The sequence below is a fragment of the Prenolepis imparis genome, unplaced genomic scaffold (assembly GCF_030444845.1).
Source record: "Prenolepis imparis isolate NDT839.2.m4 unplaced genomic scaffold, iyPreImpa1.0 SCAF_11, whole genome shotgun sequence".
NCBI classification, from domain to species: Eukaryota; Metazoa; Arthropoda; class Insecta; order Hymenoptera; family Formicidae; genus Prenolepis; species Prenolepis imparis.
Genome location: NW_028141169.1, coordinates 9,046,605 through 9,063,802, shown reverse-complemented (window position 1 = coordinate 9,063,802; position 17,198 = coordinate 9,046,605). Strand labels below are relative to the sequence as shown.

Here is a 17,198-nt window from a genome sequence, read left to right as displayed (position 1 = left end):
AGTTATGCGATGTAATTAAACGTATTGCTTGTGTAATACTTGTTAAGCATTTTTCAAAAAAGATTTATATTTATAGACAATGCCGACAATCGGCTGATCTTTATTTGCTTCAAGTCAACTCTTGCTTGAAAGCATCTCAACTTGAATTTTAATTACTAAAATATTTAATGATAAAAATTCAAAGAACCACACACACAACACACGTATATACAAATACAATGCAATTTGCTATGCGAATTTATTCGAAAATGCATTTTTCGCAAAAGGCTGCTCTTACATTGACTCGTAAAATATCCCTTTATATTTGACTATGAAAAATAATCTCCGAGAAAAGGCAATGATAATGACGCGAGTAGTGAACGATAGTTCAGTCGACTTCTTTGTTTCCGCTCGTTCAAAAGTTCTTTACTTCCACTGGACCAACCTGGTTATACCTCGAGCCGGACATCGTCGACAAAAAAGAGTTGCCATAAATGCCGTATGGCACAATCGTTTCGTGCCCAACGACAAATCGCGAAAAAGATGACCGATCCTATCGCCATCCTATCTCCCATCCGAATCGCTACCCACCATCCGCGCGTCCGATTGTTGTTTCGGTACAATAAACGCCATTGTCCGGTCGTCCAACGCGTTACGACTTCGATAAACTCAACTCGACTCTGATTTTGACATTCGTGGACTGCTAAAAATCGATTAATCCTTTTTCGAATAATTAAATTGGCTCTCGCTGAGAAGATCAGAATAAAATTATTTGTTGGCACACGGACACTATTTTTTAAAATTATTTAAAGGTATACAAATCATTTAAATACTCGAGTGCGAATGTGATATTTCGGTTTTAACATTAATTTTATATTTGCGATTCAGACATAGCATTGCTATATTTTTAGAATCCAACAAGCAGGCAGATCTCGAGAATATAGTTGAGAGATCAAACGAGACATCGCACTGGATTTACTATTTTATTATTCGGATCGTAAAGAACGATACTTAGGTATCCGTGCGTCTTGCATTCACCGGTGATTCGTTGCACTCGACATCGTATCGTAAAAAGAGGGGGAATTCGCTCTTTCTATTCCCGATCGCGCGTTTGAGTCGCATATAAAGGACTTGGAAAAGTTCACGGTCGGGCGGAAACGGCGCGGAAATTTCCCTAAGCGGTAAAACATCGCTTCGGTTGATCCGCTGCGCCGCCGTCGTTCCACATATATTTACTTAACGTCTCTTCGCAAAGAACGGATAGGATATATCGCGAGTGCCACAGCCCCAAGTATCCTAGATATTTAATCTCCCATTTCTTGAATGCTTTATTTTCGCGAATCGCAAAAGAATTCGGATTTATTTTCCACAAATCCATTTCTTCTTTTAAGCTTCAACATTCTTATTACTTATAGACAACCTGAAATATATAATATATGCGTACTTTTAGAGTATAAATTTTCGCGAACGATATTGTATCTATTTAACAAAAAATCATTCACATATTTTTGTGATGCTCTGTATCTTCAATTAGCTTTTTAAACGCGTATGCTGTTAGGATAAGATTTTTGCCAATGCAAAAATATTTAAATATTTTATACTGAAACCAACTTTTTAAACACACACACACACACACAATCTGCTGTTTGCAACATTATATATCAATAAAGAAAAAAATTTCATTGAATAAATAAAAAATAGTTTATTTATTAAAATTTTACTTTTTAAACACATTATTCTGTTTCTGCTTTAAATATTAATGGATAAAATTATTTCATTTTTTAAAAATAAGTTTTTTTAAATACATATAACTCTTTAAATATAACTAACTATTAACTGAACAAAACAAGTATTTCAAGCATAAATTTTAATAAAAAACACAACTGAATTTTGTTATAGATATGTGCGATATATTATATAGACATTATATCTTGCAAAAGAGAATATAACCATCTTAGCATAAACTCGGAGAGAGAGAGAGAGAGAGGGAGAAGGGGTGAAATACACGAATGGATTATATCTGTGCGCGAATGTCTGCCTGAGCTCGAAGGATGTTATTTCGTGAATGGAGGGATGCGCGCGTTTCACGGTGCCTAAGACTAATCAAATCTTAATAGAGGCGCTAATGAGAGGGCATTCAGCGCGGTGAAGCGGCGAAACCGAAGGGACGGCCGTTAAGAGAAGGGCTCGCCCTTTCGCTCTGAATTAGCCTTTGCGGTTTCGCGGGTCTGCATTCCAACATTCGTCTCACGTCCTCGTCAGGCGAGGTAACAATTATTACTATTCGCCAGCGCGTGCAACTTTTTCAATTTTATTTTTTCCGCGTACCTGTTCTGTATCCCTTTCCCCTTTCTCTCTTTCCTTAATCGTCTTTGACATTATGCATTTCTTCCACACTCGTTCAGCCAAATAATTCGCTGACGTAGATTCTTGCTACAAGTCAGGTAGCATCTAGAAAAATACTTTTTACAATGAAACTTATAAGAATTAATTTTTATAAGTAATTTCTATAGAAATAAAATCTAAAAAATGTGCATTATATCGATTATAGATTTCATACTTCTTTATCTTCACATCTTTATATTTTTATTCCGTTCAACTTTTTAAATCATAAAAGCATTAAAGAATAATTGATCTTAAAATTATAAAAATTTCAAAATTTTTACACGATGATTTTACTTATTTCAATATTTCACGATATAGTTAAAGACACAAATTACGAATGAGTAACTTCATATAAAGTCTGACACACGCGGCATTACTTAAATAATTATAATTTCTTTTCTTTAATACTACTTCCGATATGTTTGAAAAAAATGAGCAATCTGGAACAAAGGACTCTCCTCACGAAGTGCTTATAATTATGAATACGTGACTAGCTTAATTTCCTGGCTGAACTCGACTAACCAATATCCTCCGTCCGGCAGTGTCGATCGGGTAACGGTAGCTTCTCAACCGTAAATGTCATATTTTCCTCTCTTTCCCTTTACTCGAGGATTGCGGACTGGTTGGGAGAAAGAGAGAAGTCGTTTCCTCGACGTGAAATATCGATGCATCGCCGTTTGCACGACGTCTCGCGCCTGAAGCTAATGAAATAGCTACTGCATTGCGGTTTGTTTTTTCAATCTAATATACTGTGCGATTTTTAAAGATAAATTTACGAGAGTAGCAAGATGATTGATGATAATCGAGAGTAAAATATTCTTGAAGTTTGTAGCTTCTAATATAGGTTTTTTAGTTTAAATTTTAATATTAGATAAAATAAATTATCGCGCAAAATATAATATTACATTCGAGATGACAAAAAGTGATAATACGATATTGATATTTGGCTAACAAAACATCGATAATTTTTTCGTTCTTTGAAATAATCCCAGAGACCATAGTCTCAACATTACATTTACAAGAAACACACACACAACGAGAAATCTATCGAAATTCGATCCGTGATTTTCAATATCATTGCACCAGAACCAGAATCCAGAACCAGTCCCAGTTCTCCGCTGCAAAAGGTAGCCATCGGGTGGCCTTTGACCCGAGAATCAGGGCATCGGCTGCTTTCTCACGTAATGATTACGAAATCGAGCCGTGTAGATTTCTGCTCATGCTCAGCTTCGCTTAAACGAACAAACGATAATGAAAAAGAAACCACCGTTAAAATTTTATCCTAACATTACATATTTTCTTATTTAATAAAATTAGTATATATTTTTTTTATTTTATCATTTTATATAAAACACATTCATACGTTTATTACTGTATACAATTACCTTGCACCGAAAAAAAATGAGCGTTTTTATTTTAGCGTGTAGGAAGAGGGGAGGTTCCAACACGTTTAATTTACGCGTACTGCTTACAATTAGGTATTTACTATATATTATGATTAAACGAATATAAACGCGAAGTGGTACAATGAAAGGGAGGGAAAGGAAAAAGAGAGAAAGCGTCAAAATGTAGGAAGAAGAGGGACAAAGGCGGCGCGCCGACTTAGACGTGCACGAGCACGTCGCATGATCGCTGAATTATCGCCGAGAGACGCGGCATAAATATGTATGCGACAGAGCAGCAGCGGTATTCCGGATTGCGGAATGCACGTACGGGAGCATGCACCGCGCTCCCATTTCCCTTCGTCCTTCGGGCTCTTCGTGTTCCAAATGAAGCCCCCCCCCTCTGCCTCCGTCTAACCGCTTCTTCGCGCACGCGTGTCTACCTCTAGTTAGTCACTTTTGCCGGTTAGCTACTTCCTAACTTTTAAGCGGAAGCTCTGGTCGTCGGAGAGGAGAAGGTAGGAGAGGAAGGAAGGTGATCTTCGTGTTTTCGAAAGCCGCGTTCTATCGTTCTGAGTTATGCACCGAGTCTCTTTTCATCTCTCTTTCTCTCCTCTTTTTCGATCTTTTTTTCTTTTTATCCTCCTTCCTTTAGCCCCCCACTCCACGCCACGTGCGCCGCTTCTAGTGATTAATCTCGCCGGGAGCATTCCCGAAGGATACTTAGTTCTGATCTACGAGCTACGTGTCGTACGACCGGCTGGAAGGGAGTATTTACTTTTTTTAGTCTTCTCCTTTTGCTCTTCTTCTTTCTTTTCTACGAAAATGTATCCGGTGTACGGCGATTCAATTTCGATTGTCGATTAAATTTCACAAAAAAAAAAAGAAACAAAATATGATCTCGGGAAATGAAATCGTTAATCTAGCCAATCTGGATAGAGTTTGTTTCTCTTCATAAATTCGACCCGTTTGCGTGCAGCGCGGTTTGACTTTGCGCGTCCACGTAGATTTATTACCAAGATCGAAATCATGCTAATTAATCCCTTAGACGCAGTGTCAAAAGTTTCTAATTTAATGCGTAATTAATCAGAAAGTCACAGGTCAAAAATATCAGAGCTCTGACGTTATTTCCGATGTTCACGCGACTGCTTTAATGTAAAAAAAAAATTATATTATTGGAGATTTAAATTGAAACTCTGCAGTGTCGGAATCGTTTTGAGTCTATTCAGCTCTTTCAGTTTTAATTCCGCGTTGCGCCTTCGTCTTTTCGCTCACGGGAGAGAGAAATATAGCGTCCAGCCTCTTCTTGGGGCGACGCGAGATCGGCCAGGAATGCAATTAAGACGTCTTGCTAGAACGATAATGATAACGAGTCTAACTGACATAGGAATTTCAGGTCGCTCGTCCCGCCTTTCAAACAAGGAGTTATACGAAATGTGTTTTTATAGAAGATATTTTTTTGGTAGTGATCTACTTATTTGCAATTTGTTTTGTCGAATGATTTTTTTTAACGACACCTTTCTCGCAAATTATTTCATAGCATATTATCATATTATGTCTTCGTTATAATTAAGGTTTGCATCTCTTTGAATATATTTTAACGTGATATGATTTGTACTTTTAGTCAAATTTTTTTCTTAGTCTACATAACTGATTGGCATTAATTATCTTGTTCTACAATATTTGAATTAAATTTCTTGACCCTGTTTCTTTATTTCGCGTTTGCATTTCTCCCTTCGGGTGATTATGAAATTGATTGTGCCAGGGTAAATGGAGTTATTTAGTCACTTAATTGTTTAATCATGGTAGGAAATCTAAGATTTGGATTGGGGATATCTTGAGATATTAGATATCTTCGATCGGCATCGCTATAGCACACACCGTGCCGAAGTGGCCGACGGTATTGGCATAATTCGGTGTCTCGATGAGAGGACGCGACGGACAATCCTCTTACGTCGATAATCGTCTCAATTACGGCGGAGTTCCTGTAAACCATGAAATCGAGCGTCCTCCCTATGGGCACTACATCGAGCCATTAAATCCGCCACCGGCGGTGATATACGGGCGATACCATCTGCAAGAATGCGTCGCGTAAATTTCCACGACGTTCGTATCGTTTGATAAAACTCCGCCGTCTCGGCGCTTCTAATAACAAAATTGCAATTCCCGTTCCTGAAACTCCCCACGAAACTCCGAATTTTTCGCATATTTTCTCGTGACGTTTAATCGCAAAGTCGTATCGAATTAATGTCGTCGCCAGGTGAATTATATCTTCGATCTATATCTTTTAATCGAGCTATATTTTTCTTTTTCAGAGAATAGAATTTTCTCTAATTTAAAGGAAAAGCACAGTTTGCTCTGAAATACTGATATGTTATTGATTTTTTAATATCTGCCTGAATTACGTCTGTGTGTGATTTTGTGTTAAAATAATTATTTTAAAAAAACCATATATTATAAAAATCTCTGGCTCTAATATAAAATAAATTTAAATAAATTTGAGATAATAGATAAATGAACGAGACGATTTACGTACACGTTCGATTTCTATCTGAAATCTGCCGGTTGATGTGAAAACGATAAAAATGTGGGAAATATGCCGCGTATTTAATTTCACTATATTTTTAAATATATTTATTACAAAAAAGCAATTTATCGCAATATGAAGAGTAATATGCATAAAACGCGTGATTTTATTTAAAAAAATATAGGGCAAACAGTTTTACAAATTACGAACGGCTTCGCAGATAGTCTCGATTATTTCTCCTGTTCAATGTTACACGCGAATACCGTTGTTCTACTACAATATCGGTTATATTAGTATCGATAACACCCCGTCTACTCTCGTTGTCACGTCGGGACTGCTCGATGCGCGGCCGCATTGTGATGATAAACAGCCGATGGACAAATCATCGAGATTTACATCAGAAACCGTCGTATTCGCTACGCAATTATGTGATTTACATGTTCCTGCGAACGCGATTGGTCTACGTCGATCGCTACTAGAAGCCGTCTACTGCCGCTCGTAATTCATGTAAATGCAAACGTACCAGCAATACTATTATACGGGTTTGAGCAAGTAGATAGGGTAAACGACACAGTTATTGACCACTTAAGGAATATTTGCTCTTTGTTGCGAAAAGATCGATAGCTTTCTCGTTAAAGATAATGTATGAGCACACAATTGTAATTCTACTTTATTGCTAGTTTCGCATAGAAAGTATGAAATGTGTAAGCGAAGCTTATTAATCTTTCAAATTGAATTTTATGTTGTTTATGGAAGAAAATACATAGCTATTTTTTATACATACTTATTGTTTATTATTTATGATTACTTGTGGAAAAATATCTTATACATAAAATCATCAATCAAGCTTTGTAAAGAAGAAAGATACATGTGCAAATTAGTAATATATATATAAGTGTTAAATTCGTGTCTTAAATAAACATTCGCGATTTTAAATGAGCAATAATTGATACAGAGAGACATTATATTAGATGAAGATTTTTCGGAGAAAAAAATATAATGACGCGCGAGCGATTTATATTGAAATTCAATCGAGTTACGCAACGAACGGGAAGCATCTTTAACTCCACACTCCTCGAATTAATCTCGCTATATATAATTCGGAGATCTGTCTGTTTGTTTGCCAGGCACGAAGAATATGGAGAGAGAGAGAGAGAGAGAGAGAGAGAGAGAGAGAGAGAGAAAGGGAGCACACATATGTTATATTGATCTAATTCCAGATTATTGCAATTATAAGTAACTTAAAAGCGAGAATTGGCAGATTTTAGGAACTGTGGATGTAGAAATTAATGAAGTTAGTAATTTATAAATCCAATATGATTCTCTCAGCGACCTATATATAGAAATTTAGTAGAGAGCTTGTAGGTGTGCGTAGAGAGAGATCGTAAATTTATGTATATAGCGATCCATGAATACGCCATGATCCAATAGCTTGTAGTTTATGGATATATAGATTGAAAATATCTATGGCTTTATAGAGAATCATGGGACTATATTTATAGAAATATATGTTAAGCTGCATTCTGTATTTCAATCGATGTAAAGTTTTATGTATTGATCTATACATTACGTAGGAATATATTATATAGGAACTGTGGATTTTTTTTATGGACTTATAAATTATTAACATATTTTTTAAATATAGAACATATATCATAGAGTTTTCTGCAGCAAGTAAAATAACATGTATTATATATAATTTTTGATTGATAAAGTTAATAGTCAATATTTTTTATAACAACTATAACTTATGACTCTATAATAATTTAATTTGCTTGGGGAATATTAATTTTATCCTTAAATAATATTGTGGCGACATTCTCTATACTATCGCAATTCTTCCAATTGATTTTATTACTATCGTAATACAGTTTTTCAATAGCCTTGCAATACAGCAACTATATTCCACAGTTAAAGATTAAAAAAAATCTTCTCGGAATAATCTTGCGGAATTTGTATCATCATACATGGACGTAGATTGATTCTATGCAAAGCAGAAGATATGCTAGCGATGCGATAAACGGATAATCACATCGGATACCGCGTTGCTGCATTCTCGATGGCTTGATGGCGAATCATGCTTACGCGGCTACTGCAACGTTTCGAGTGCAGCGATCAGCTATTATTCCGGGAATCATTCTGAAAAGTAAAGTAACGAGATTTACATTCACCGGATTTCTCAGCATGGCGCAAGAGCACTCTTCATAATGTCATCTTGTAATTCGCATCTTAAATAGAGATTCATTGTCATCGACGATTTTTTTTATAAACATTATGTCGATGTTTGAGAAGTTATTACTGAGCAATAATGAATTTACTGTGATTTTTAAAAAGATATTTTTTAACATTTTAAGTTATAATCTTGATATATTTTTTAAATTTATTTAATTGTAAGTGGAAATGTTTCACGCACATTACTGTTTGTATTAAGCTAGTAATTTGAGTAATTAATAATTTCGTTGCCCCAGTTAAATAAATTGTGTTCTATTGAGAATAATTCTATGAAGAATAAAATCTAATCGAACATTTTTATTACGAAAAATATTATAGACGAAGTATATCCGTGAGATTTTTTCTGCGCGCAAATGTTTTTGAACTTTACATACGTAAATTTACACACGTAGTGTAATTTATATCTATACTGTCTCTTATTAATAACCAAGTTAATATTCAACGAAAAGCGTTATAGAAATCACGAAATCGCACGTAATCATCTATTTTTAAGATTCACAGCGTCTTAATTCGAAGCGCATGCGGTTCCATTTGAGAGATCGCAGTAAACAGAATCGCGGAGAGCGTCGTAAAACGCTAATCCGGGTCTACACGTGCCGCGTATGCAGTATTGCAGCACGATTGCACACGCGACTGCGTGCGTTTGTGAGACCAATCGACTCGATTCACCGCGGATAAACTCGCGAATAAATGCGCCTATAAACGATCGATCGCAAAGCTGGTTTATCCTTGCCATTATGACGAGCGCGGCTTATCGCGTGATATTTTTATAATGTTCATAATTTGAGCCTCCGAGTGAAATCTTATGCAAAGACAGTCGCTTTATCCGGAAACCGGTTTTACGCGAAGCGAAAGTTTTTTGTAGTGTCATTACGATAGTGCGCCTTCGTAATTGAATAGATAAATGCCGTTCTAAAAACCGATATTATCACTTGATATTATCTTTTGAAAGTATGAGCAAGTCGTACGGAATTTACATATGTTTAATAATCCCAATATGAATTCTGCTTTACACTATTCATTAATTTTTTTTACGACATGTCAGAGAAATATCGTTTAGGATATGTCAATTTAAATTGTATGCTATATAGAACATAAAGAAAACATATACATTGCTGTCATTTCCTTTTTTCACATTTTATCACATGTATTTTATTATATTTTCGATGAACTGAATGAACAAGACCGATATGATTGATGCGGTTTATTTAGCTTCCTAGAACAATCGATGTTATTTTTTTGTATCGTATTACGCAGATAAAAATTTAATTTATTTACGCAGAACGATCTTCCCTCGTTCGAACGGTACTTAGCTATATTTACGGACAAATGCGCGCGGAGCACGAACAATTTTGGTCAGCGCGACATGTTTGCAGGTGCGCCGGCCGGCGAAGTCAATATCCGCGAAGAATCATCAAGATTTGTATCGAACGGCGCGCTATGGCCGATGCATTTTCGCGGTTTACATAGGACGCCGGGTACGTTATTGACCTCTCGCAAATTGGAATTCGGAATCACCTGGCGCGGCCGCGCCTGCGACTACTCGTGTAAACGCGTAATACATATAGGCACGCGTTGTGCTAGAGCTATTGGGCTCGCGCAAATTGAAACTCGGAAAAGCTACTGCAGCTTCGTTTACGATTTATGCGACCGTGTAACTCGCATTGTAACAGGGGGGTATTTATCGCTCGCGTGTAACTGCCGCATTAACAAAAACGAGAAAAAGGAGAGACACGCGAATGGGTAGAGAGTAAAGATTGATCGACGCTTTTGCGCATTTGAATCGCAAAATTCTCTCAGGCACAATGAAAGTGTATTCATGGCGGAATTATGAAAATATGTACGTGTCCTTACGTCTCGACTTGTGGCCTTCTTTTGCGCGAAAATGTCCTTCTTAAGGCGAGTATTAGATAATTCTAAAGAGAATGCAAGCATACAATGTTAAATGACGATTTAAATATAAATTTGTAAATATATAATCGTTTAAAGATCTAATTTTTTTAAATTCTTTATATTAATGCAAAAGTTTTTATTTTTTATAGCATCTAAAGTAAATGGACCTTAAAAGCAGCTATATATAAGACTTCTAACAATAAGTAGTTCAATCCGCCATTAGGTGTGATTTCAAAGAAATGTATCAAGTTACAGCGATAGTTTCTCAAATGTATTATTATAAACTTCTTAGAAAATATCCGATTTCTCACAGCTCGTTCTTTTAAAGTAAAGGGACAATCGTTTTAGAATGGTTCGCGCAATGCAAGGAGTCGGAGAAATAAGAGCGTCGGGAAGAAGAGGGAGGGGAGGAGGGAAGCGAACAAACGGGATCCAATCTAATTATCCGTAATGCGCCGGAACTCGGAAACGAAGGCTTGTCGTTTCGCCTCACCCTTTCCGGTCGTCGATGTTATTCATTTGTTTGTCCGGAACGCGGGACGTTCCTTCTTTCTCCAGCTTCTCTTCTTTCGATATTTATATGCCTCGTCTACACCGGGAAGCTTAGCGATGATTCGAAGTCGACGGCTATCGAGTGCGAAAAATTAGTGGAATATAATATTTAACAAATATCACAGTTAAAAAAATTACATTATCTGTGGAAATATTATTAAATATTATGCTTTATTTTATTCAAAGGAAACGAATTATAAAAGTGTTATTTTATAGATGTATTAAATTTTGGAAATTCGATAGAAAGAGAGTAATGTTGCGTTTTAATACGTAAAAAGATATTTGCCAAAATAGAATTTGATTTGTAAATGAATTATTCTTTTCTATTACATACATAGTGGTCCATCTTGTATATATTATTAATTTGATGATAAAAAAAGAATCAATTTATATATATATATATATATATACACAAGTAGCTTACACGTGTTGTTAGATCACATTATTTTGTAGCTATAAATTCAACTTTCTAGATAGATACAACTTTAAAATGAATGTGTAATACACTGTAAAAAAATTTTGTGTAAAATTACAACTATTATAGTGGGTAATTTTAAGACCCACTATAATAGTTGTAAATTTCCACGCGTTTGTAAATTTGCAGTATACAAGTAAAATTAATTTCTTCATTTGTAATTAAGCTGATTGCAAAAATAACTTTACAATATGTATGTAAAATTATAAGACGATAATGTAAAAATATTTTTTATAATTGTATTATTAAACATTCAAATATTAAATTCACACAACAGAATGTAAATCCACAAAATATTAATGTAATAATAGTTTACGCATTTGTATTATTACAAATCGAAATATGAAATTTACATTACAGAGATTATGTTTACAAAACATTTTTGTAATAGTATTCTGCATGTTTGTGATATTATATTTTAAAATATAAATTTTATTATAATTATTCAAGAAGAGATTAGTCAAAAATATATATATGTTCCCGATATGCCACGTGATTGCATGGAGAAATATTTACCCTGTTTTAAAAACCTTCAATTATTTTTATTGACAATGTTAACAGTATAAATAAAAGATACAAGTTTTACTGTGTAATACAGTATAATAATTATCTAATACAATACTTATTACTTATTATATTAAATTTTTGTTGATAAAATTTACTTATTCAAATAATTCATAATATTGCATTTGCAAAAGTAAAATTATATAATCACATAAAAATTTCTTTTAATATCAAACAAAAAAAAACAATTTAAAAACTATATTTAGTATACAAACAAAAAAAACTCATTAATTATATGTACTTATAGTAATACGAAAATAAATGTATTATATATACTTAGCAATATAAAATTAAAAACAAAAATAAAACTCTCTTTAATTATGTTTAACAATACAAAATAAAAAACACTAATTAATTATATTTAAAAATATGAAAAAATAAACTCATTAATTTCACAGCAGTAAGAATTATTGTAATATAGATATTAGTATATAATTTAATACCAAAATCGCTGTTTCGTCGAATTCATCAAATTATTGACATATTTACGTGAGATTCCCATTGCAAAATAATGTAGCGCATTTAATTCGTTTTTATGTCGACCTTCATAATAATAGAGAATCTAAATAGAGATATATCTATAGCGGTAATAGAACAAAGTAGGCTAAATTAAAAAGTCCTGAATGACCATAATATATTTCTACTTTTGTATAAAAATCTGGAACAAATAAAAATAGTACAGATTATGAAACAAGTATAAAAATGTAAAGATATAAAGTGTATTACAAATTAATATAAATATATAACGTATATATTTTTTTAATATGAATGATGCTTACTTTTGTTATGTATTTGTTACATATTATCTGTAGCAATATTTTCTTGGTCTGATATGCTTCTTAATTTATTAAAGAGTGATAGTACTTTGTATTTTGTTGACACCTTACGAGATTTTGAGCCACAAGCTGGATGAATATTTAAAAAATATTTTTGTAAAAATTCTAAGGTACATGTACTATTTCTGGGATATTCCATATTGAAAATATAATAAACCGACATCAACATTTTTAAGGCTTCATAAAAGCAATATGTCCTTTCAATCAATAATTTTTCTATATATAAATAAAACATTCGACATGCTGGATCATCTGTAATAATAAAATATATATGATAATTAGAGCACAATCACAAATATATAACAATTATAATATACTAAAATCAAATTAAATATTATTATATGTATAGCGAAATTACTTATGATTACGATGCATGGTGCTACAATTGGCGGTTCTATATCCTCCAAAGCTGTTCCTTCCTGTTTAATAAATTAACTTTAGTTAATAAAATGCAAGTTTGGTGACATTTTCATAATCAAAATAAATTACAATACATATTTTTAAAAAAGTATTTACAGGATATGTTTTAAATAATTCTTCAAAATCTTCTTTAAAATGCTTCATGATGATTTTGATCAATTTTAACTCTGCAGGGTTATTTGAATCGATGATATCTTTATATTTTTTATGCTGTCCGTAACTAAGTATATTTTCTTGTTTTTTTAAGATTTCTTTCTTCAGAAGATCTATAGAATGTCCCATTAATTTCTCATAATGCCAAAACATATAGTTTTTTTGTAAAAGTATTGGCCATGTGGTTTTAACATCTTCAATAGTAGGTGTTTTATGAACATTATTAAGAAACAATCTTTGCGCAGGATATGTAGCTTCAAGATACGAATTAATTTTATGTTGAATCTTAAGATCGTTTGATGAATCTTCGTGGACTATTTGACGTAGAAATTTAGCCTTGTCTTCTATTGTCTCTTCTGTTTCTGTGTCAATATATTTTTCTGGCTGGGTTAGGAAATATTTTGTAGTCAAATTTAAATATAATTGTGCTATAGCTCTTTCACTATTGTTTACATCACAAAAAACTTTATTTAAAGTTTCCTTTTGTAAAAAAAAATTGATATTATTATTGATATCAAAATTACTGGTTTCAAAATTTATCAATTCTTCATTAGCAATAAATTGCTTATTAAAATTATAATTTGAATGATGTCTACATATGTGTACTGCATAAGTGCTGACTGTTTTGAAAATTTTATTAGTAGAACAAGCTGGGTATCCACAATAAATCCCAATTTTATTTTGTCTTATGTGTTTATATAAATGTTTATTAAAATTTAATGTATTTTTAAAATAAGCATTGCAATTTTGTTCTTTGCAATAAAAAGTTATGCTTGTTTGTTTTTTATTATCTGTTGAGTGCTGTCTCAAAATATGTTTCTTAAAATTAAAATATTTATTAAATTGTTGCCCACAATTTTTAAACAGACAAATTATTTTTAAATAAGGCATGTTTTTATGAAGAATTTGGTGTTTGTTGTACAAAAGTATATATGAAAATACATAGTTGCACATTTCACATTTAAACATTATTAATAAAAAAATTTTGTATCAAAGGAAGGAAAAAATTGAATTCAGGAGGGAAATTTTATGTATATTCCAAAAGTAGTAACACTGTAACATATTAATGTAAAAAATTATTAAAATTAAAATAATTAAAAAAGAAAATAAAACTAAATATCAAGTATAAATATTAAATATATGTTCATTGACTCATCATATATAAAATATTTATATGTGTAGTGCTTTTATATTCTTATATTCATTATTTTGTATTGAATTATATTCAACATATCTAAAAATTATTCAAATTTTTTGTATAAATTAATAATTTAGTAATATGTTCTAATTACAATAAAAAATAATACTATATTTACAATTATGTTGAATATAATTAAATATGAAATATTGAATATAAAAATATAAAAGCATATGCATATATAAATATTTTATATATGAGTTGATAAATATACATATATATATATTTTAATATCTGTTTTATTCAATAAAAAATCAATGATTTTATATGCAACTTTTGCAATATATTGCCTAACCTCAAAATAAATAAATAAATAAACTATCGAGCTTACCTTTCTTTAAAAATTGAAACTTTTCAGCAATGCAAGGAACTGATTACTTATTGCCTTATTTTCTACCTTCAGTCTTGTAGAAACAGATTTACTGATATTATTGTAACGTATATCTCACACATTTACATGCGCACCTATATAACATCATATAAATGTATATCATTAATTACATATAATAATACTTTAGGATATGTTGTACAAAATGTGCAATATGTTGTAAAAAATAATACTATATTTACAATTATGTTGAATATAATTAAATATGAAATATTCAATATAAAAATATAAAAGCATATGCATATATAAATATTTTATATATGAGTTGATAAATATACATATATATATATATATTTTAATATCTGTTTTATTCAATAAAAAATCAATGATTTTATATGCAACTTTTGCAATATATTGCCTACCCTCAAAATAAATAAATATATAAACTATCGAGCTTACCTTTCTTTAAAAATTGAAACTTTTCAGCAATGCAAGGAACTGATTACTTATCGCCTTATTTTCTACCTTCAGTCTTGTAGAAACAGATTTACTGATATTATTGTAACGTATATCTCACACATTTACATGCGCACCTATATAACATCATATAAATGTATATCATTAATTACATATAATAATACTTTAGGATATGTTGTACAAGATGTAGTTGATCTAAACAATGCGACAGAATTAATGATTGCTGTTATAGACAAAAATTAAACTATGTAATATTTATAGATTACACTTTTTTTGTTTCCATGGCCATGTATATACTTGTGTAAGAATTTAGCACATGCTGTATGAAACAATTTTTTCATAATATTTGTGTGCAAAGTGAATGGATATTAAACAAGGAATCGCGAGTATTTACATAAAAAACTTAAAATAATTTGATTATTAATCTATGTACAAAAGACCTACTACTTTCCCTTTTGCTACTTAACCTCCTGTACGTTTTGAAAAAAACTTACTAAAATATTACAGTTACCTTTCTTGTAAAAAGTTGAATACAAGTAGATGCAGTGATTGATTGATTTCTTCCTTTGGTATTGCACGGAAACAAAACACTCTAATATACGCACTCGTAACGCATCACAGTTAGGAACAGCAGTAACATGTCGCGACGTGATTGTAACAGAGTGGCAACAGCGCGTCACTTCCACCTATAATCGCGCAATATGCGCGCATGGAATATGAATATACCACACGATATATAGAATATTACTGTTGTGTTGAGTAATATTACAAAAATTTGGATAATTACATAAAATCTTTAAAATATCATATTATTTCGTAAGTTTCCATATAAAAGAAGATATATTTACATAATAAAAGACAAATCTACATAATTTTTGTGGAATTACATAATTTCTGTAAAATTACATGATTTCTTATATTTACAAGACTAATCATGTAATTTTTACAACTATTATTTGTGTAAATTTACTTAATTTTTTTACAGTGTATACCTTTCTTAAATGAATCGATGGATCATTATTCAATTTCAAGCTAAGTGGCAAATAACTCATTTATTGGAAAAGGTGAACCTTTTTGTTTTCAGAACTTCGATTATGTCTTAATTGTCAATATTTCTTGATAGAGTTTTGTCATAATTAAAATTTATAACGCGGAAAATGACGTAGAAGAGTCATAAGATGAACATAATTGGGTTATTCGTACCATATCGCAATTTAATGCGTAATTTAATGTAGCTCTAGACTTGCTTTATTTAGCTGTGACGCGACATTTCTAAGATTAATTTTGCAATCAGTCAGAAAAGTGGTAGATTTAATTATCAGTGAGAAATATGAGAATTTCCCAAGTCTGCTCGAATCGTAAATTAAAGTAATATAAAGTAGATCGTGTAGTAAATCGTGAAGTAAATTATGATAGTGTAATCATCCCGAGTGTTTTGTATAATTCGACTATGTTTAAAAAATTGGCTTCTTAGTTAACGAAGAAATTACTGCATTCTGCGGTACGTAAAATTCGCGATTAAACTCGATCTAATTTTAAAGTCGATCGGTGCGATTTAAGATTATTTGAACGTTGTATCGTAAATTTACTTATAATTTATTTATATCTATTTGTCCGTTTTCTCTACGCGACTTACAATCTACGTGAGGGAAACTTCGTGTATATATTTTACCATGTAGTAGACGTTTGTACGAACGTGAAAGGAAATCACGTGAACGTAATTTCGAAGTGTGCAATCGTGCTTCCTACCGTTCTGATCTAGCTGTGAGGTCTTCTGGGCGAGGGATCGACCGCGCC

The 17,198-nt window shown here is 32.0% G+C and overlaps 2 protein-coding genes and 1 long non-coding RNA gene across 3 annotated transcripts in view; 1 reads left to right on the top strand and 2 right to left on the bottom strand.

Annotated features, from left to right (window-relative positions):
• The window catches only part of Rbp6 (RNA-binding protein 6), a 655,858-nt gene that overhangs the window by 118,200 nt on the left and 520,460 nt on the right, over nt 1–17,198 (top strand). The window lies entirely within an intron of this gene.
• On the bottom strand, nt 12,308–14,009 carry LOC145942906 (uncharacterized). The gene is made up of 5 exons (XM_083050075.1): nt 13,995–14,009; nt 13,342–13,782; nt 13,184–13,244; nt 12,769–13,077; nt 12,308–12,647 (listed from the first exon to the last, which is right to left on the bottom strand). Exons 1-4 carry the CDS (start codon nt 14,007–14,009, stop codon nt 12,785–12,787), a joined length of 810 nt encoding a protein of 269 aa, XP_082906201.1. The 3' UTR covers nt 12,308–12,647; nt 12,769–12,784.
• On the bottom strand, nt 14,898–16,261 carry LOC145943003 (uncharacterized). Its single transcript, XR_014426451.1, has 3 exons — nt 15,913–16,261; nt 15,384–15,517; nt 14,898–15,061 (listed from the first exon to the last, which is right to left on the bottom strand). It is a non-coding gene; the product is annotated as an uncharacterized LOC145943003 (long non-coding RNA).